The following is a 21,774-nucleotide window of genomic DNA, read 5'->3' as shown; positions in this document are numbered from 1 at the left end:
AGAGTGTCTGTGACGAGGAGACGCCACAAGCGTGCAGCTTGGCAGAGTCAGGTGCCGTCGGTTGTGCATTTAGTCGAAACTGCGTCTCTCCGTCTCGTGCTTGTTGGCGTTGCCAGACGTGCATGAAGAGAGTTTGTCGTGGGAGGGCAGCCAGCCCGCCGAGAAAGGGCTCGTCGACGTTGCCGATGCAGCAACCTCATCAGCAGAGTCAACTCCCCGACATGGAAACGATGCGGCCCCCAAGAGGGGTAATGCGAGGAAGGGGATCGACGAGCCGGACCCAAGTGGCCAAGCTGGCCATTGGCCGTCATTTCAGTCGTCTCTCGGCATGGCCGTTCATGTCGTAAATGATGGATTCTGGGGCCAAGCCGAGGACGAGGAACGGTGCTGAAGCCAGCCAGGTGCAGCCTCAACTGAAACCGGGATCTTCAGCCGTTGACGAGAGGGATGGTGAAGGGATTGGCCAATCAACCTTTGCACGCGAGGTTGTATCCCATGGCACAGCCGTCCCTGTCAGGGCTGTATTACGACGACAGCAATCAAAGCAATGGCTTGAACGTGTGTGCGTACCTGTACCTGAGCTTGTACGGCATGCGTCGTGCATGGGTCCCAGCCAACATGCCTGCAAGGGTACGCGCGGCAGGAAGGGTTGAGTCGAGTTGAGAATAGAGAATTGGAAAGGATCAATGATCAAAATGATAGTGAGAAAGACCGTCACGTGCGCAGGGCAACGACGATTTCGATGACTAACGAGTTGCCAGCACCTGCAGAAAGTGACATCAGCTGATGGCACCGTCACGATGATGCCGACCTTTGCATTGCAACGAGTACAAGTAAATGATGGCGAGGTGGAGTCGGGGAGTCGTGTGTCGCTAATCGTCGTGGCACAACCTCCCCCATGCAAGTAAGTAATACTATGCACGGAGTTCTCCGTACTATATTGGCCTGGAAAAGGTTGGATCCAGTATTACGGCAAATAACTGACGCTTTCAGTACCAGCCTTTCATCCCAGCTGTGATTCCATCGATGAACCATACTCGATTCGGAGGGCTGCCCAACGTTGTCATGATCGGCATCGTGAGGTTTTTGATTATATTGGGAAGCCTGGCCAGTGCAACCTATCCCCGTGTACTCTTATTAGGTGTACATAGTATGGCATCGTCGGCACGAACGGGCCATGCTAGGCATCACCAGTCCCTGGCGAGTTCATTCAAGTGCTCTCCCATCGCTCGTTTTTTCTTCCACAGTCGACTATAGGACATGGAATCTTGGCAGCAGTGGCAAAGTTCCCAGCCACCTCTATGTCCTAACGCTCTCTCTCTCACAAATCACAAATGATATACCTGGGGGGGGGGGGGGTTGTTCTCCGTACCTGCCCCGTACTATATGTACACCGTGACATATATCTGTGTGTAACTAAGTGCTGATACTAAACAAACCACGCCAGGTATCCCCCAGGAAGGACGCGTTGACGAGCACCCCCCCCTCCTCCTCTCGAATCTCCATATCGCTCAGGATGTACGGAGTACATGTAGAGGAAAACAAGATCGTAATTCATGTCGAAAATTCATCATATGGCATAGCTTGGGCGTAGCGATTTCATGCCGGTTCCGCGGCGCGCCTGTTTGTCACGACCTGCGTAAAATCAGGGGCACCAGCACGCTCTGGCTTGATAATGTCCGGTCCTCGATCACCTCCTTGCCGCAGCCGTAGTAGAAATCCCCACGGGACATGAGCCGACAGGCGGTCACGGCATCTGCGGTCGCTCCGCGCGTAGGCCTGCCGCAACACTCCCTGCTGAGCTTCGACAGCACGGCTTTCTTTGCCTTCTGGAGGGCACTGACACGCGCGGAGGCGTCCTCGGCGAGCAGCCGGTGAGCTTCCTCCCGCTTCGTGTCGCGGTGGATGCTAGATATGCCCTCCTCGTGGGGAGCACCCGTCTGGTGGGCGGGTGGGCGGTAGATGGTGGGTTGGAGGAGTATGGGCCGGGGCAAAGGGGCGAGCACGGCGGCGGCCATGGTAGATTCATGCAGGACCGCAGGGCGAGATTCCTCCCGGCGCTCGCCCGTGGAATGTGACCGCTTTCTCCCATGGGCTGAGGCGGACGAGGAGGTGACGGGATTCGAGCGGGGACACTTGGCCCCGTTCTCGTCGCCACGACTGTTGGGGCGGTGGTGACTCTTGCGACGGCGCCGACGACGCCGTTTCTTCTTGAGCTTGGTCGTGATGCTCGTCGTCTCATCATAATACTGCGTAGCCGCCTCGAGCTGAACATCATGGCCATCGTGGCACTGCCTACACCACTGCCCACCCCGTTGCCCATCAAGATCTGCACCAAGCAGACGGCGGCTTGCAGCCGCAGCGGCGACGGCGGCGGCGCTCGGACAAGGTAGTACCTCTGAAGCATCGTTCGCGACGAAGCCGGGCTCGGAAGCTGTAGGTGCGGGTGCGCTGCTTGTCACCCACGCATCATCCCCCACGACGGGCGCCAGTGCTTCGTCCCAGCTGTCGTTGCGCATCAGGACAACATTCTCAAAGTCGAACTCATGGACCGTGGTGCGGTGCAGGCCGATGAGCTCGCTCAGCTGCTGCGCGTTCATGGTCGTGTTCCGCAGCCGTAGGTGCCGCAACTGCAGGAAGTGGATGGGCGCTCGGGACGGCGGCGCCGGCAGCGGCGACATGAACGACGTGACCTCCCGGAAGAGCTTCTTGGAGGCCTGCGGCGGAGCGAACAGCGGATCGGCGGCGAGGGCAACAGGGCAGGGTCCCTTGCCGCCGAGCCAGGTGAACTCGAACCTGTCGAGGGCGGGCGCCAGGTGGCGGATATAGTCGTCCATAACCTTCAGTTGGTCGAGACCGGGCGATGGGCCGTAAAAGTCCCAGGCGGCGACCGAGAGGCGCAGCTTCCTGATCTGCCTCCACCGCCGTCCGGCCGAGGGCACGGAGCCGATGCCGGGCGTGTGGCGAAGGTAGTTGAAGGCCGCCGGGTGAAGGGAAAGGAGCGACAGCTTCGTCAGCCTCGTCAGCGGCGCACGCTCGACGGCGATGCGCAGGCTGACGAGGGCGTAGTCGACAATGTCTCGCCTGTAACGCTCGCGCGGATCCTGGCCGGGACAACGGATGGTCAGGTGGCGAATGTTGGACAAGGGCCGCAGCGCGCCGATGAAGCTCGGCACGTTGGTGGCGGCGTGGAAGAGCGGAGGGTACTGATCGGTCAGCATCTCGGCGAGCTCGGCGGTTGCGTACTTGGGCCTCGCCAGGGCCGAATCCGTGCTCGTGTGCGGAGAGTACAGGAAGGCGACCTCCCGGCCGCTGACCGGGTCGACCAAGGGCGGCAGGAAGGTGGCGTCCGAATGGGCCAGGTGGAAGGTCAGATGCTCGACATGATGGCCAACGCGGCCGAGGGCAGCCATGCGCGACGGTCGGGTGAAGGTGACCGGCGTGAAGGTGACGGTGATGCGAGCAAAGAGGCGCTTGGTGAGCAGGCTGCAGCAGGCCGACGAGGAGGCGCGGAGGGCGCCGAGGTCGAGAACAGATAGATGAGAGGCGAGGCAGGACTGGCCCTCGCGGGAGCCGAGGACGGCGAGGAATAGTCTTTCGTTCGTCGAGATGTCTGCGGCATCGACATGACCTGCGTGCTTGCCGCCTCGTCGTCTCACCCCCGCCATCTTGCAGACCGTTGTTGGTGTGTCGTTGGTTCGCCGAGTGCTTTCCTCGGCTTCCTTCCCCGCGTGGAGGTTGTCGAGTCAACAGATGGTTTCGCTGCCGTTTTCGTTTGCATCACTCGCCGCCGCGTGGTGAGGTGGTCATGCCCGACTGGACTGGAGCGTGTGCTGGGCCCATTCATAGGTGGCATCTCATAGCCCAAACCCAGGATTCAAGGTCACAACGGCCAGCCAAGATGGATACCCGGCTCTCTCCTCCTGCTTCACCGGACCTCGGCCGTCGTCCATCCGTCCATTTGTCGGTCATCCAGTCTGTCCATGCAGCCATGGCACTCATGGCACGCCACGGCACCCGTGACGCGATGGAGCTTCGCGAGATGTTCCGTTCGTCCTTTGGTTCCTTCGACTTGCAGGAAAGCGACTGGCACTGCTCGCACCGAAGCCGTCTCAGCGTATGCGGCTAGGCACTTGTTCATCCAGTAGGCACGTTGATCCGGATACTCCTGTCTCGCGGCGAGCGCGTCTGGTAACGCGTCGATGGCCTCCATTGGTTTCTCGCGTGCAGCGACTGCTGTGCACAGCGTTGCGGTGCAGGTTGCAGGTGACCAAGCGGGAGATGTGCATGTATCTCCAAGTACCGCATCCGTGCATGTGTGTAAGTATGTGTGAACGAGGTATTATTAATAATGATTATTACAAGCACCAGTACGACGGAGCGGTAGATGCCAGTACTGGCACTTGGCCACCTTGGAATACTAGGAGGTACCTACTTAAGTACGGAGTTAGTAGGTACTAAGGTAATTAGGTACGGAGTACATAGTAGCTAGGTAGTGGTAGGCACGGCGTTGAGCTGCAGAACTGCGGGACGGGTCATGCCGAGAGCTTGTTACAGTGCTCCGGTACCTTGCCGTAGGGTACTAACCTTGCCGTAATTAGGGGGTACTCCGTACTCCGAACAACGGTACCAAAGTACTAGTACTTAATTGTCCTTGCACGCACACCAACATGTAATACTTGCAATACAGTATCCGTACGGAGAACCTGCACTCGAGACATGTACACGTAGGGGCAGTGCAGGAAACTCTGGAGTTCAAGTACACCAGGTTCCTATCGTTAGGGATGAGTGCTCCGTACCTAAACTTTAGTTCTATCATCGACACTTACAGCCTTTGGTTACTGCGTATGTACAGTAGGTGCACGCACATATCTACAGTACAGACTCCAGTACTTGCGTAGCAGGCACAGAACACACATGGTATTACCAGCTTGAACCGACTCCACCGTGCATTAGTAAGTAAGTCCTAAGTAATTACGGAGTACAAGTAATAAGTGAGGTGCATTGTACGGAGTACTGAGCAAGTAGTACGGAGTACATGTATCCGGTAATACGATCAATATATTGTGCAAGCAATACTCCGTGCCTATCAAGTGATTATACGGAGTCCGGATACTCATAAACCCCACACAAGTACGGCGTACGGGAGTAGCACAAATCCAAATGGACGGCTCATCGCGAGCTCGGCTCGAGCCGCGGGGTTTTGTAAACCCGCGCCACCACACCGCCGATCAGGGAACTGACTGGACAGCCGTCTGTTCAATTCCACGACGCACTCGTACTCCGTCCCCCATCCTCAACGAGCACTTGCATGCATCGTACGGCACATGGACCATGCTGCCTCGAATCGTCTCCAGCACTGATGCCTGCTCCCAACCCAACCCGTCAGTCATTGTGCCGCAACCGAAATACGACAGTCTCAGGGAGTCGTCACCTGTCGAGCATTTCGCCTAGCCCGCTCTTCCTTGCCGTCTCGCATCCTCGCCAGTTTGGTGGTGTTGGTGGAAAATGCCTGCGAGGCATTGCTCTTTCGTTCTCCCCCGCCATCACCATGCTCCTTTGCCAAGTACTCTACAGTGCGAGCAAACTTGGGTGCGGTGAGTGGTGGTAGATGCTGAAGTCATCACGGTGCCCCTAATCCTAAGTACGCCCACTAATCACAGGTACTCCGCACAATGCCGCCTACCGCCGCTGCCCGCCGCGACAACCACAACGTCCGCCGCTATGCTTGTGTGCTACACACCCACCACCACGCCTGTTGCCGCACCAGCTCGCACAGCCTCAGACATGTACATCGCGCAATGCTTGTTGTACATGGGTATCAGAAACTCAAAAGCGTACGCCCCTGTATACATGTACCTCGTCATTCGTCGTCTTTCGCGAGAGCCCATTTGTCATCCGCCACGCGGCCTCTTCCTTTCACCCACTCACTTGCCCCGACCTCGTCCTCTGCCCCTGCCCCTGTCCCCCCGTCCGCGACCGCGAAAGCTGAAGCCGCCTCGCGCGTTGCCGTTCCTGCCCTCGTCCTGCGCGCGCGTACCTGACCCGCTCGGCGGTGGCGGCACGTTGTGGTATCCTCGCGCCGGGCCCCTCGCGCCTCGCGCGGCGCCCTCGGCTCGTGCCGGTGCCGGCGGCTTCGCTGGCAGCGACATCGGGTTCGGCCTGAGCCGAGCGTTCCACGGCTGCCGCACGTCGGACGGTGGCCGCCCCGGAGGAGGGGGCCCCTGGGGCAGCGGGGGCTGGGCGTCGTGCGGCATCGCGTTCCTGCCGCCTCTGCCTGGCCTGCGGTTCGAGTACGTTCCGGCCGGCGGTTTTATGTTGCTCGATATTCGCATCTGGCCGACCTGCGTCTTCTGCTTGACCAGCCTGTTGTCGAGGAATTCAGAGGCCGAGTCGTCGCTCTCCGAGTAGTGGACGTTTGTGTTGCGAGCCGAGTGGCCGCGCACCTTGAACTCGCCGTGGCGCGTCGGCGGCTGGTCTCCGCCGTTTGACTCGGCCGCGGCGCCCTCGATACTCAAAATGCCGCAGTCGGGGTCCAGGTAGCGCGTCCGAGTGGCCGTCAGATACGAGGCATGCGCCGGATGCCGTCTCGCGGCGCAGTCGGAGAGGCAGTGGTCCCCGCCGCCGCAGACGGCGCAGGAAATGGGGAGGGCGACGACCTTGCGGACGGCGTCGGCCTCCGGGCGAAAGGAGCGCCAAACGTCGGGGCAGTCGTCCTCGAGGTGGTCGGATCCGCAGCAGTAGGCGCAAGCCAAGCCTTCGGCCGCCGTCAACTTGAGCTTCTCGCCGCACGACGCCGCGGCGTGGCCCAGCTGGCGACAGTTCTGGCATCGCCTCTTGGTCTCGCAGTGGATGTCCCAATGCCCCTGGTCGCGGCAGAACCTGCACGCGGCATTCGGGCAGTCGGCCGCCATGTGACCCTCGTGGGCGCAGCGCAAGCACACCACGCATTCGTCGTCGCCGGAAGGGAAGTACCTCCGCCGTTGCGCCAGCTCATGAGCGGCGGCGGCGGCGGCGGACGCAGACGTTGTCGGTGCAGGCGCCGCCATTCCTCCATGCGCGCCGTCACCCCCCTCGACGGACCCTGCCGGCTCGGCCTGTGCCGTCGTCGAGCCCTTCGCGGCGCTTGCCCCGTTCATGAGCTGGCCGTTGGCACCATTCGCGCGGAACATTTCGAGCTGCTTCTCCAACGCGCCGGACTGCTCCGACTGCTTTGATGCTTGCTTGGCGCTCCTCCTCTTGCCCGCCTTGAGGCCGCTGTGGCTGTCGAGGTATCGGGTGTATGCCGCCAGGGCGACGGTCGGTGTGATGGCGGCGCCGTGCGCGATGTTGTGATGGAAGAAGAGCTGTGTCCAGTCCTTGAACCTCGCAGGCCATGATCCGGCCCTCTTGGCCGTGAAGACGGGAAGCTCGAACGAGAGGGAATCGGCTTGCCAGGTGGGTGGGTCGGGGGGGACGAAGACGACGGAGCTCGTCGGCACCGCCGCGACATTTCTTCCTGCGCCCTGCCGCGAGTCTGTCGCCGCCGAGGCGGTGGAAGGCACCTGCAATTGCCCTCCGACGTCTTCCTGCCTCCCTTTGCCGCCGTCAGACTCGTCCACCTCTCCTTCCTCGGACTCCGACACGGTGCTTCGCCGCGCCTTCTTGGGCGAAGGGGAGCTGCTCGCCGACGAGATGCTTTCCGAGTCGTGCGCGTTGCTTCCGCGGGAACGCTTCTGCCCTTTGACGAATCTCTCTTCTTCGTCGCTTGACGAGTCAATGATGATGACGTCCGACCGCTCCTCGTCGGCCGAGGACGTGGACATGGCGGCGAATCGACTGCCCCGTCTGCCAAGTGGCTGCTAAAGTGACTGAATGGTGACGAAGCCAGGCGGCATCAACGTCGCGGGGTACCGCTAACAAAGGGGGAGTCGCTCGTTGATTCTGTTTTAGTGTAATTTTATTCTTTGGAGAAGCTCGTCATGCATCGACCTCGCGCATTGTCGGGACACCGGTCCGAGAAAGCAGCTGCTGAGCAGTAGTCGACCTGCGGCACCGGTGGCTGCACGAAAAGCAAGCTGATGCAGGAGTCACTGCTTCTTACTAGAATGTCAAGCTCGACTGCGCTTTGCCGTTAAGCTCTGCGATTTGAACGAGGTGGCAGCCAACTAGCTGCACGTTGGTGGAATGACATGTCTGCGGTAGTTGGATGTGAAGAAAAAATCAAGGCACCAAGCAATAATACTTGGTACTCCCTCCGTGCGGAGTACTGTACAGTAAGTACAATGTACATGCGACCAGTGCTAAACGTGGGCATGGATTAGAACGACATTCAAGATTCATGGCTTCGTGCCGATCATTAACCGATGGCTTCATCACAACGGTACCTGCAGGTAATTAGGCTAGCGTGATTGGTGTGGGACGAAACGAACAGTCGCAGGCCACAGGCTCCACGACGCTGCACTTGTATACAGGAAGTACTACAGTAGTAATACAGTATTAATTACTTACTGTACTCCGTACTTGTAAATGTACATGTACGTGGTCACCAGCACGCGCCAGCATAAGTAATACTTACTTAAGTAAGTACTCCGTACTGGACGGAGTACTGACTGTATTTGTTGTAGTATCTTGGAACTCCGAAAAGTACATGTACTGTACAGTACTCCGTACTGTGCATCTACGTGCACTCCGTACTTACAAGCACGGCACGATTTATCACCAGCTAGGTACGAGATATATACATGAACACTGTGAGCACCTAGTAAGTATTCCCTGCTGTACATGCTCTGTGCTCGTACTCCTTGTACTAGTATGCTTACTTGTACTCTAAACTGTGTGCTGCTACTCCGTACGGAGGCCAGATAGTCACCAGACCAAAGTGACGATTCAATTTTGGTACATAGTGCTATTACCACTACGGAGTAAGGAGTACAAAGCGAATCGACACTTTTGCCACCCCACCATGAATGTACCAAGGGTAGTATCGTGGTACCTCTACGGAGTAGTATTTGGGCTGTTCATGACCTCCATGACCTCCCTGCCGCCAATGACACAAGTCAGCGGGATCACTGGGTGCAGATTCTGGGCGCTGGGATGCTTCTCCATTCCCACATCTCCTTCTGTTATGCTTTGTAGGGCATGTACCGGCATGTTGCATGCACATCGCACCACCACCCATCGCCTGTGTCGTCATGTGGCGGTATCGTAGTAGCGGAGCAGCAGGTAAACGACCAGTGAACAATGTCATCCTCACGTTCCTCGCTCGACGTGCGTCTGCACAAGGTAGTCACTGCCAGGCGGAACAAAGGCAAATTGTGTACATGTACGGAGGACATCAGGATGGCAGTACTCTCAGGTCGCGGAAACCAGTGGATGGCCACGAATCAATCTACCATCTACCACGCTCAATCAAGCCGGCAATATATCTTGGTGCGGTCAACGTACTGTCGGATAAGGTGCATCAGTGATGAGGACCATGGTGATTTTTATTGATACCAAACCGCAGCCAGGTACCTCCTCCTATTGGGTGCCATTGGCAGGTCCGGCACGGTGGATGTGGGCATGGCAGGCAAGTGTACATCAACACTCCGCATCTCTACTCCATTGGAATACGGAGTGTGGCCTGCAATGCAATATGAGCATGCAGTCACGACAGCTATCTTGCATCAAAGTGCAACGCCATCGCCATTCGACGACGGGCCCGACCATCCCTGAGGTCGGTGGTGGCCACTTGCACGAGCTAAGAGCTGTGCTAAGAAAACGTTGACCCCACTGCATGCGCGGCTGCTCCGTGCGTGCAAGTACTTGTTTGTACTGTACTTGGTACTTGATGTACAGTAACTGCATTCTACATGTTCCTACTGTAGTTGTACAGTATTCCGTAGTCGGTATCAAAGATTCAAATTTTGGCCCCTACAGATACAGAATGTCGTGGAGATAGTTGACGCATGTAAGTACTGAACGGAGTATCGTTGCCCAGTCCGCGCACCTGTGCCTGCACACTGTATGTACTGTACCATCTGCACCAACAGTGCTCAGTACAGTTCGGAGCATCCCTTAGTATTACTCCGTAGGTGCTATAAGTAAGTATATTGCCTAGTACTCCGTGCTCCGTACATGGTAATAAGTACTTGCAAGTACGGAGTACTTAGTGCAGGAACTAGGGCTCCCGTACGGAGTACTTGCAACAACCAAGTACTAACACACCAATAGGCCTATAGTAGGTACCATCATGGAGGTACAAGTACAGTGGTATTACCCTGTCTGCGCCTGCAAAGTATGGCAGGGACAAGTACACCGTACTCCGTACACAGTATTGCTCCCGTTCTCCGTACCAGCCAGCAACGCGGCAAGGTCGGGTGCTTCCGACAAACACCCGATCCCCCCCCCCCCCCCCCAGAGTCCCTACTGGAGCTACACGTACTGTACGGAGTACTTGCAGTGGCTTGCACACTGTACCGTACCATCCCCAGGCACGTCCCGTCACCGCTCAACTTCCCAGCTTTACTCTTGCTCGTGTCTGCCTGTACTCTCGTTCGCATCGTCATCGTCCGCCATCGACCATCCATCGTCGCCGCCGCGCTTCCGCTCTCCTCCATCTCTCTCTGCAGCCGTCCATCCTCCCCACATGCACTCTTCGCTTCGTTGACGTCCGTCCCAATCACCCACTGACCGACCGCCGTTACCGCCACGTCCGTTTCCTTTCCTCGTGCTCTCTGTCCTCACCACCGTCACTCGCCGACGAGCAAGCAGCAAGCAGCGAGCAGCGACTAGCGACCCTCGCCCTCATCCCCCATCTCTCGTACCATGACACGGGCTTGACGCCATCCCTGGCCCATCCTGAATTGCCGCCCCCGCGTCGTCGCCGCCGCCCGCCCGTGACCGCTCGAGCTCGAGCTCGTTTCTCGACCCGTCCTCCGCCGCAGAGGGACTTCCCGACGCACCCATCCTTTCTTCCCGACGATCGGCCAATACCGCCAAGCTGTCTTCCCCAATCCTCCTCCCACGAACCATCTCCTACGACGCGGGAACCAACCCGCCGCGCCGTGGAAACGTCTACCTCGACATGGCCGACCGCGAAAACGGCGCTCGCCGGAGGAGATCCAGCAGCATCCTCCAGGTCTACCACGAACCCCCCGAGACGCTCGAGCAGATCAGCGACCAGGCCGCCCTGCCCAATCTCAACGCCAACTGGACGAATGCAAAAGGTAGTCGCACCCCCAACCGTCGTGGGCGCCCCGTGCCTTGCCCGAGCCGCGCTGACCTGACCCGGCCGCTACCCCAGGAGCCTGGACGATTCATATCGTCCTGATAGCCTGCCTCAAAATTTTCTACGATGTCATCCCTGGCGTCTCGCAGGAGACTTCGTGGACGCTGACAAACATGACATACATGTTCGGCTCCTACCTCATGTTCCACTACGTTCGTGGCGTTCCCTTTGAGTTCAACAGCGGCGCCTTCGACAACCTAAACATGTGGGAGCAGATCGACAATGGTGCTCAGTACACGCCCACCAAGAAGTTCCTCCTCAGCGTCCCCATCGTCCTCTTCCTGCTGAGCACCCATTACACCCACTACGACCTGGCATATTTTATCATCAACTTCCTCGCCGTCCTCGGTGTCATCATCCCCAAGCTACCATTCGTCCGTCCTCTCCCGTCTCTCCCTCGTCAGGTGATGGATGTGTCCAGAAGCTAACTGCCGACCCAGAGCCACCGGATGCGATTCGGCCTCTTCTCGGGCCCCCCGGAGGAGTAGCCCGTCGAGGGTGCCGGGAGGATAGTTCACATGCTAGAAGACGGGCGCGGAGCAGCATCATGAGGGGGGCCAGGGGATATGCATATATCTACTCCGGTGAGAATAATCAGGTACGGTGGCTCCCGCCGCGAGGGTGTTGTAATATTGTCCTTCTCGAGCAGGCCGTAGTTACGAGGGCAGGAATTGGATCACACCACCAGCGCATTTCCTTTCCCATCTTCCCATTTCCCTGTCCGTTGGGGCTCCGACTTCCTCTTGATCTTCAACCAACTTTCCATCTCCGAGTTGACTGGCTGACACGAGTGAAGTTGATTCTCCCCCATCCGCGGACCACTGGTCTCGGCTCACGCCGTGACGACGCAGCTCGTCTCAATTCGCCATGCCGCAACTGTCTACCGAAATAGTGCCCAGAAAAGGGGCACGACGCTGCCCGCAAGGGTTCGTGATGTTATGTATGTGCCTAGTGTGCGAGATGCTTCCCCTGCCGGCCGTTCCCTTGCCGGCCATGCTGTGTCGATAGCGAGCCACGACGCCGCAAAGCATATGATTGAAGCACCGCCGAACCTTGTCTTCGGCAGCGTTGTGCCATGGTACCTGGAAGCCAATGTACGGGTCGATGGTGGCATCAGAACGTTTTGACTTAATCCCTCACGATTTTCAAGTCCCCACAACTGGTGAAGGCAGCTCATTCTCAAGTACAATTGATCCTTTGGCCCGCATTCCATCTCGCCATCACCTCGTGCTTTCGTGCTAGGAAGAAGAGCTTGTATACCGTCTTGAGTGACAGATGCATATTCCTTGATCGACATTCGCTACAACATGAACATCAACAAAATGATATTCGGCCTCGTTGCCGTCTTGGCGAGCATCGGCTATGCTGCCGGTCGAATACCAGTCTTTCCGGCCTTTGCCTTCGAAGGCGGGCTCGCCGAAAAGGAGGAAATGGTCCAGGTCGCTGCGGACGTGCCAGTGAATCGGTTTGCAAAAGTTGGTTTTGATGACGAGAAAGTTGAGTCATCGACTCATCAAGATGTCGTTGAGATACCAGCCAGCAGTGACAGAAACTTTCATGTCGACAGAGAAAGACTTGCTTTTCAGAACAACGTCTACGACACGACGACTACAGCCATGACTACGCAGGCCACAACTACTAGAGCGACGACAACCCTAGGCGCAACCACAACAACACAGGCTACGACAACGCATGCTACCACCACGCAATGGGGAACAACAACAACACAGGCTACGACGACTCGTGATACCACCACGCAATGGGGAACTACGACAACACAGGCTACGACGACTCTTGCTACTACCACACAATGGGGAACAACGACAACACAGGCTACGACAACGCGTGCCACTACCGCACAATGGGGAACAACAACCCAAGATAGTACAGCCCAGGCCACGACAATCCAGACTACCACAACCCGGCCAGGAACAACCACTCAAGCTACAACTACACAAGGAACAACAACACAGGGCACCACTACACAAGCCACAACGACTCGTATTACAACAACTCAAGCAACGACTACGCAAGCAACCACAAGTCACACAGGAACCACGACGCAAGGAACAACTACAGCAGGTACAACTGCACAGACTACTACAACGCAACCAGGGACAACAACGCAAGCAACTACAACGCAAGCTACAACCACACAGACAGGAACTACAACCCAAGCCACTGCAACCAATACAGGAACAACTACCCAAGCCACCACAACACAACCGGTCACTACAACTCAAGGTACTACTACTCGTCCAGGGACTACAACCCAAGTAACGACTACCCAAGCTACTACTACTCGACCCGAAACTACTACCCAGGCAAGTACTACCCAAGCAACGACTAGCCAAACAGGAACGACTACACAAGCTACAACAACTCATCCCGGAACTACTACTCAGGTAACTACAACCCAAGCTACAACCACACAGACAGGAACTACAACCCAAGCCACTACAACCAATACAGGAACAACTACCCAAGTCACTACAACCAATACAGGAACAACTACCCAAGCCACCACAACACAACCGGGCACTACAACTCAAGCTACAACAACTCATCCCGGAACTACTACTCAGGTAACTACTACCCAAGCTACAACCACACAGACAGGAACTACAACCCAAGCCACTACAACCAACACAGGAACAACTACCCAAGCCACTACAACCAATACAGGAACAACTACCCAAGCCACCACAACACAACCGGGCACTACAACTCAAGCTACTACTACTCGTCCAGGGACTACAACCCAAGTAACGACTACCCAAGCTACTACTACTCGACCCGAAACTACTACCCAGGCAAGTACTACCCAAGCAACGACTAGCCAAACAGGAACGACTACACAAGCTACAACAACTCATCCCGGAACTACTACTCAAGTAACTACTACCCAAGCTACAACCACACAGACAGGAACTACAACCCAAGCCACTACAACCAATACAGGAACAACTACCCAAGCCACTACAACACAACCGGGCACTACAACTCAAGCTACAACAACTCATCCCGGAACAACTACTCAGGTAACTACTACCCAAGCTACAACCACACAGACAGGAACTACAACTCAAGCCACTACAACCAATACAGGAACAACTACCCAAGTCACTACAACCAATACAGGAACAACTACCCAAGCCACCACAACACAACCGGGCACTACAACTCAAGCTACAACAACTCATCCCGGAACTACTACTCAGGTAACTACTACCCAAGCTACAACCACACAGACAGGAACTACAACCCAAGCCACTACAACCAACACAGGAACAACTACCCAAGCCACTACAACCAATACAGGAACAACTACCCAAGCCACCACAACACAACCGGGCACTACAACTCAAGCTACTACTACTCGTCCAGGGACTACAACCCAAGTAACGACTACCCAAGCTACTACTACTCGTCCCGAAACTATTACCCAGGCAAGTACTACCCAAGCAACGACTAGCCAAACAGGAACGACTACACAGGCTACAACAACTCATCCCGGAACTACTACTCAGGTAACTACTACCCAAGCTACAACCACACGGCCAGGAACTACAACCCAAGCCACTACAACCAATACAGGAACGACTACCCAAGCCACCACAACACAACCGAGCACTACAACTCAAGCTACTACTACTCGTCCAGGAACTACAACCCAAGTAACTACTACCCATATAGCGACTACTACGCAAGCTACAACTACTCTTACAGGAACTACTACCCAAGCTACTACTACTCGTCCAGGAACGACTACCCAACCCACAACTACTCGTCCTGGAACTACTACCCAAGCTACAACGACCCAGTCAGGCACCACAACTCAACCTACTACTACACTTCCAGGAACAACTACCCAAGCAACTACGACCCGTCCTGGAACGACTACCCAACCAACAACTACCCGTTCCGGAACCACTACCCAACCAACGACAACACGTCCAGGTACTACTACACAAGCAACAACTACCCGTCCTGGAACTACTACCCAAGCAACGACTACTCGTTCTGGAACTACTACTCAAGCAACGACCACCCGACCTGGAACTACTACTCAAGCAACGACCACCCTACCTGGAACTACTACTCAAGCAACAACTACTCGTCCAGGTACTACTACACAAACAACAACCACACGTCCTGGAACTACTACTCAGGCAACAACTACTCGTTCCGGAACTACTACTCAAGCAACAACTACTCGTCCAGGTACTACTTCACAGACAACAACTACCCGTCCTGGAACTACTACACAAGCAACGACTACTCGCACTACTACACAAGCAACAACCACGCGTCCTGGAACTACTACTCAGACAACGGCTACTCGTTCCGGAACTACTACCCAAGCAACGACTACCCGTCCTGGAACTACTACTCAGGTAACAACTACACTTCCAGGAACAACTACCCAAGCAACTACGACCCGTCCTGGAACGACTACCCAACCAACAACTACCCGTTCCGGAACCACTACCCAACCAACGACAACACGTCCAGGTACTACTACACAAGCAACAACTACCCGTCCTGGAACTACTACCCAAGCAACGACTACCCGTCCTGGAACTACTACTCAAGCAACGACTACCCGTTCTGGAACTACTACTCAAGCAACGACCACCCGACCTGGAACTACTACTCAGGCAACAACTACTCGTCCAGGCACTACTACACAAGCAACGACTACTCGTTCCGGAACTACTACTCAAGTAACAACTACACTAGCTACTACTACTCGTCCAGGCACTACTACACAAGCAACAACTACCCGTCCTGGAACTACTACCCAAGCAACGACTACCCGTCCTGGAACTACTACTCAAGCAACGACTACCCGTTCTGGAACTACTACTCAAGCAACGACCACCCGACCTGGAACTACTACTCAGGCAACAACTACTCGCCCAGGCACTACTACACAAGCAACGACTACTCGTTCCGGAACTACTACTCAAGTAACAACTACACTAGCTACTACTACTCGTCCAGGCACTACTACACAAGCAACGACTACCCGATCTGGAACTACTACCCAGGCAACAACTACTCGGCCTGGAACTACTACCCAAGCAACGACTACCCGTCCTGGAACTACTACTCAAGCAACGACCACCCGACCTGGAACTACTACTCAGGCAACAACTACTCGCCCAGGCACTACTACACAAGCAACGACTACTCGTTCCGGAACTACTACTCAAGTAACAACTACACTAGCTACTACTACTCGTCCAGGCACTACTACACAAGCAACGACTACCCGATCTGGAACTACTACCCAGGCAACAACTACTCGGCCTGGAACTACTACCCAAGCAACGACTACCCGTCCTGGAACTACTACTCAAGCAACGACCACCCGACCTGGAACTACTACTCAGGCAACAACTACTCGCCCAGGCACTACTACACAAGCAACGACTACTCGTTCCGGAACTACTACTCAAGTAACAACTACACTAGCTACTACTACTCGTCCAGGCACTACTACACAAGCAACGACTACCCGATCTGGAACTACTACCCAGGCAACAACTACTCGGCCTGGAACTACTACCCAAGCAACGACTACCCGTTCTGGAACTACTACTCAAGCAACGACCACCCGACCTGGAACTACTACTCAAGCAACGACCACCCTACCTGGAACTACTACTCAAGCAACAACTACTCGTCCAGGCACTACTACACAAACAACAACCACACGTCCTGGAACTACTACTCAGGCAACAACTACTCGTTCCGGAACTACTACTCAAGCAACAACTACACTAGCTACTACTACTCGTCCAAGCACTACTACACAAGCAACGACTACCCGTCCTGTAACTACTACCCAGGCAACAACTACCCGGCCTGGAACTACTACACAGGCAACAACTACTCGGCCTGGAACTACTACCCAAGCAACGACTACTCGTCCTGGAACTACTACTCGAGTAACAACTACACTAGCCACTACTACTCGTCCAGGCACTACTTCACAAGCAACGACTACCCGTCCTGGAACTACTACCCAGGCAACAACTACCCGGCCTGGAACTACTACTCAAGCAACGACTACTCAAGCAACGACTACCCGGCCTGGAACTACTACACAGGCGACAACTACTCGGCCTGGAACTACTACCCAAGCAACGACTACTCGTCCTGGAACTACTACTCGAGTAACAACTACACTAGCCACTACTACTCGTCCAGGCACTACTTCACAAGCAACGACTACCCGTCCTGGAACTACTACCCAGGCAACAACTACCCGGCCTGGAACTACTACTCAAGCAACGACTACCCGGCCTGGAACTACTACACAGGCGACAACTACTCGGCCTGGAACTACTACCCAAGCAACGACTACCCGACCTGGAACTACTACACAGGCAACAACTACCCGTCCTGGAACTACTACCCAAGCAACGACTACCCGTTCTGGAACTACTACTCAAGCAACGACCACCCGACCTGGAACTACTACTCAAGCAACGACCACCCGACCTGGAACTACTACTCAAGCAACAACTACTCGTCCAGGCACTACTACACAAGCAACAACCACACGTCCTGGAACTACTACTCAGGCAACAACTACTCGTTCCGGAACTACTACTCAAGCAACAACTACCCGCTCTGGAACTACTACCCAAGTAACGACCACCCGACCTGGAACTACTACCCAAGCAACAACTACACGTCCCGGAACTACTACTCAAGCTACCACTACCCGTCCTGGATCCACTACCCAAGTAACAACTACCCGACCTGGAACTACTACTCAAGCTACCACTACTCGCCCGGGCACAAGCCAAACAACAACTACGGCACAAGCCACAACTACACGCACAGGCACCACCACCCGTGCAACTACAACGCAAGTCACTACTACTCGTCTAAGCACTACCACGCAAGCGACCACCACTCTAGGTACAACATCACGCTCAGGGACAACGACAGAAGCAACCACTACTCGACGTACAACAACCCGTTCGGGTACAACAACACGAGGCACTACCACGGGTAAAACCACAACTACTCAAGCTACAACCACCGGTCCAAGGACAACTACCAAAACTACTACTACTCGTCCAAGGACAACTACGAAAGCTACTACTGCTAGACGTACAACTACCCGTCAGAGAACAACTACAAAAGCAACAACTGCAGGTACCACTACCCGCAAAAGGACAACTACAAAAGCTACTACTACTCGAGTAACAACTACCCGTATGAGAACTACTACAAAGGGTACTACCTCTCGGGTTCCAACTACACGATCAACCACTGTAGTAGTTACTACCACCCGGCTTAGCACTACAACGCAACCTAGAAGCACCACTCTGGCTACAACTACGCGCCCAAGCACAACTTCGCGTCTGAGTAGCACCACGATACAAACTGGAACAGCTACAGTAATGACTTCCCACTCAAGAACGACTACATATACTCGTCAAACGACGACCACCCAGCCAACAACTACCCGACCAGGGACTACAACCCAACCGACAACTACCCGGACTACTACAACTACACAACCTACAACTTCCCGGATTACGACAACTACCCGACCAGGGACTACGACCCAACCTACAACGTCCCGGATTACTACGACTACTCAACCTACAACTACTCGACCAATGACTACTACCCAACCGACAACTACTCGACCTACATCTACAACCCAGCCGACAACTACTCGGATTACTACTACAACACAACCTACAACTACTCGACCAAGAACTACCACCCAGCCGACGACTACTCGGATTACAACAACAACGCAACCTACAACTACTCGACCAAGAACTACCACCCAACCGACAACTACTCGGATTACAACAACTACGCAACCTACAACTACTCGACCAAGGACTACGACCCAACCGACAACTACTCGGATTACAACAACTACGCAACCTACAACCACTCGACCAAGGACTACCACCCAACCGACAACTACTCGGATTACAACAACTACGCAACCTACAACTACTCGACCAAGGACTACGACCCAACCGACGACTACTCGGATTACAACGACGCAACCTACAACTACTCGACCAAGAACTACCACCCAGCCGACGACTACTCGGATTACAACAACTACGCAACCTACAACTACTCGACCAAGGACTACCACCCAGCCGACGACTACTCGGATTACAACAACTACGCAACCTACAACTACTCGACCAAGGACTACGACCCAACCGACGACTACTCGGATTACAACGACGCAACCTACATCTACTCGACCAAGGACTACGACCCAGCCGACAACTACTCGGATTACTACTACTACACAACCTACAACTACTCGACCAAGGACTACGACCCAGCCGACAACTACTCGGATTATAACAACTACTCGAGCCACGACGACCCGTCCAAGCACCACAACGCGTCCAAGCACCACAACACGTCCTGGAACCACTACCCGCCCACTAACAACTACTCGTATCTCAACAACCCTTACTAGGGCATCTACCCGTCCAAGTACGACGACTCGTCCTCGTACTACGACCTCCCACACTGGAACCGCCACCGTCATGACTTCACACTCGAGAACATCAGTAACCTCTCATACCAGACCAGCGACGACGTCGCACTCTAGAACGACTCTCACCAGACAGGTCACGACTACCCACTCAAGATCGGCTAGAACGTCACTTACCAGAACAGTTCGGACGTCCCAAACGAGTACGGTGGCTCCTCTCTCCCCCACTGCTACGACTACCCAGACGCATACTGCCTGCAAGCCTTGCAAGCCCTGCCCGTCTTTCACCCACACTCGAGTATACACGGTGACGGCGAAGTGCACGACGACACCCTGCGCGAGCGTTGTGGTGACAAAGTTCAAAACCATGCCCTGTCCACCAGCGACACGAAGGGTTGGGCCGATTCCGACACATGCCCGAACCGACGGCGGGCCGATTTGCCCACCTGTGGATTGCCAGGACTGTTCGCATTGCCCAGACTACACTCAGGGAGGATATATTCATCGTCCCGTGCCCACACACGCCAAGGATATTCAAATTCCGCAGCCAAAGTATTCTGGTGACGTTCAGCCGAAGCCCGCATTCACACAGGCTTACGAGCATGTTGATTGCCCCCCAAATGACGGAGATGGCTCATCACCTTGCCCCAAGCACAGCCAGGCGAAGGGGATGTATCGGCCGGTGCCGACGCATGCCAAGGATATCCACCACCCTCATATCACGCCTGTGATGCCGGTCGCGCCACAGTACCACCCAAAAGGCGGCGATGGGGCAGCAATAGAGGACGGCAGCAAAGAAGCTGGCAGCGTTCCGGGTGGTGGATTCACGCCAGGGCATGGAAGTGTGCCAGGAGGCGGCAGTGTCCCAGGCGTCCCAGGCGACAGTATCCCAGGTAGTGGATACACTCCAGGGCATGGAAGCGCTCCAGGAGGCGGCAGTGTCCCAGGCGTCCCAGGCGGTAGTATCCCAGGTAGTGGATACACTCCAGGACATGGAGGCGCTCCAGGAGGGGGCAGTGTTCCAGGCGTTCCAGGCGACATCATCCCAGGTAGTGGATACGCGCCCGGTCATGGAAGCGTGCCGGGAAGCGGCAGTGTCCCGGGCGTCCCAAGCGACAGTATCCCAGGTAGTGGATACGCGCCTGGCCATGGAAGTGCGCCAGGAAGCGGCAGTGTCCCGGGCGACAGCAGTCCAAGCGGTGGACGTGTGCCAGGGAGCGGGAGTATCCCAGGAGACGGCACCATTCCAAGCGACAGTATCCCAGGGAGCGGCAGGATCCCAGCAGGTGAAACTATCCCAAGTGACAGTATCCCAGGCGGCAGCAGCGCTCCCGGCGGCGGCAGTGCTCCCGGTAGCGGCAGCGCTCCCGGCGGCGGCATTGTCCCAGGCGATGGATATTTACCGGGTAGCGACGGTGCCCCAGACAGTGGCAGTGTCCCTGGCGGAGATGATAAGAGCTCGGAGCATGCAACCGTCGGCACGGCTGGAAGGACAGCTATATCTCGCTTCAGCTTGGTTGCTACGGCGGCCGCTGGCTTCTTCCTGCTTCTGTAACGGCTGGTTGCAGCGTTAAAAGCCATCGTTTCAGTCCTCTACACCTATAGTTCTCTGCTTCCGCAGAGCGACGGAGACTTTGGTTTTTGACTCTGGTGATGCAACTGCTGAGCACCCCTTTCTTGCTTTGTTTTGGCCTTCAATAGGAATATTTTCGCTGTCATTTACTTATAGGTCAACCATCGGCCGAGCCCCTATTCTCCATAGCAGTTTTCTCGTTCAATTACGGAGAGTACAGACAAGATGGGTATCGGTATCCAGCTGGCGAGTTGGCTGCAACCCGTGGAGGGGGCGGCACCGTCAATGGCTGGCCGACGACAGCCACATACGGCGCACATCGATTTTCACATGGATTTTCTCAGGCATGGGCCAATAGCCTGTCCGTGGCATCGCGGTGGGATGACAGGGTGTCAGTTCCCGACATTTCCGAGCAATGCTTTCACGGCATGGCCCCGGGAA

General features: G+C 55.6%; 5 protein-coding genes across 5 annotated transcripts; 3 read left to right on the top strand and 2 right to left on the bottom strand.

The window, feature by feature from the left end:
- Positions 1–1,628: 1,628 nt before the first annotated feature.
- Positions 1,629–3,668, bottom strand: DCS_01404 (uncharacterized protein; the record flags this gene model as incomplete). Its single annotated transcript, XM_040798736.1, has 1 exon — positions 1,629–3,668. The coding sequence occupies one exon, from the start codon at positions 3,666–3,668 to the stop codon at positions 1,629–1,631; it is 2,040 nt and encodes a 679-aa protein (XP_040659619.1).
- Positions 3,669–5,927: 2,259 nt separating this feature from the next.
- DCS_01403 (uncharacterized protein) lies at positions 5,928–7,805 on the bottom strand (the record flags this gene model as incomplete). The annotated part of the gene is made up of 1 exon (XM_040798735.1): positions 5,928–7,805. One exon carries the CDS (start codon positions 7,803–7,805, stop codon positions 5,928–5,930), a length of 1,878 nt encoding a protein of 625 aa, XP_040659618.1.
- A 3,242-nt stretch (positions 7,806–11,047) lies between these two features.
- Positions 11,048–11,739, top strand: DCS_01402 (protein ORM1; the record flags this gene model as incomplete). Its single annotated transcript, XM_040798734.1, has 3 exons — positions 11,048–11,189; positions 11,267–11,625; positions 11,692–11,739. 3 exons carry the CDS (start codon positions 11,048–11,050, stop codon positions 11,737–11,739), a joined length of 549 nt encoding a protein of 182 aa, XP_040659617.1.
- An 834-nt stretch (positions 11,740–12,573) lies between these two features.
- Positions 12,574–19,742, top strand: DCS_01401 (uncharacterized protein; the record flags this gene model as incomplete). Its single annotated transcript, XM_040798733.1, has 5 exons — positions 12,574–13,495; positions 13,657–14,016; positions 14,176–14,680; positions 14,735–18,283; positions 18,677–19,742. The coding sequence occupies 5 exons, from the start codon at positions 12,574–12,576 to the stop codon at positions 19,740–19,742; spliced, it is 6,402 nt and encodes a 2,133-aa protein (XP_040659616.1).
- A 385-nt stretch (positions 19,743–20,127) lies between these two features.
- DCS_01400 (uncharacterized protein) lies at positions 20,128–21,315 on the top strand (the record flags this gene model as incomplete). The annotated part of the gene is made up of 1 exon (XM_040798732.1): positions 20,128–21,315. The coding sequence occupies one exon, from the start codon at positions 20,128–20,130 to the stop codon at positions 21,313–21,315; it is 1,188 nt and encodes a 395-aa protein (XP_040659615.1).
- Between the last annotated feature and the right edge of the window lie 459 nt (positions 21,316–21,774).

Source organism: Drechmeria coniospora, chromosome 01, assembly GCF_001625195.1.
Source record: "Drechmeria coniospora strain ARSEF 6962 chromosome 01, whole genome shotgun sequence".
NCBI lineage: Eukaryota > Fungi > Ascomycota > Sordariomycetes > Hypocreales > Ophiocordycipitaceae > Drechmeria > Drechmeria coniospora.
The sequence above is the reverse complement of the archived record's forward strand: the minus strand, read 5'-3'. Positions and strand labels throughout refer to the sequence as shown.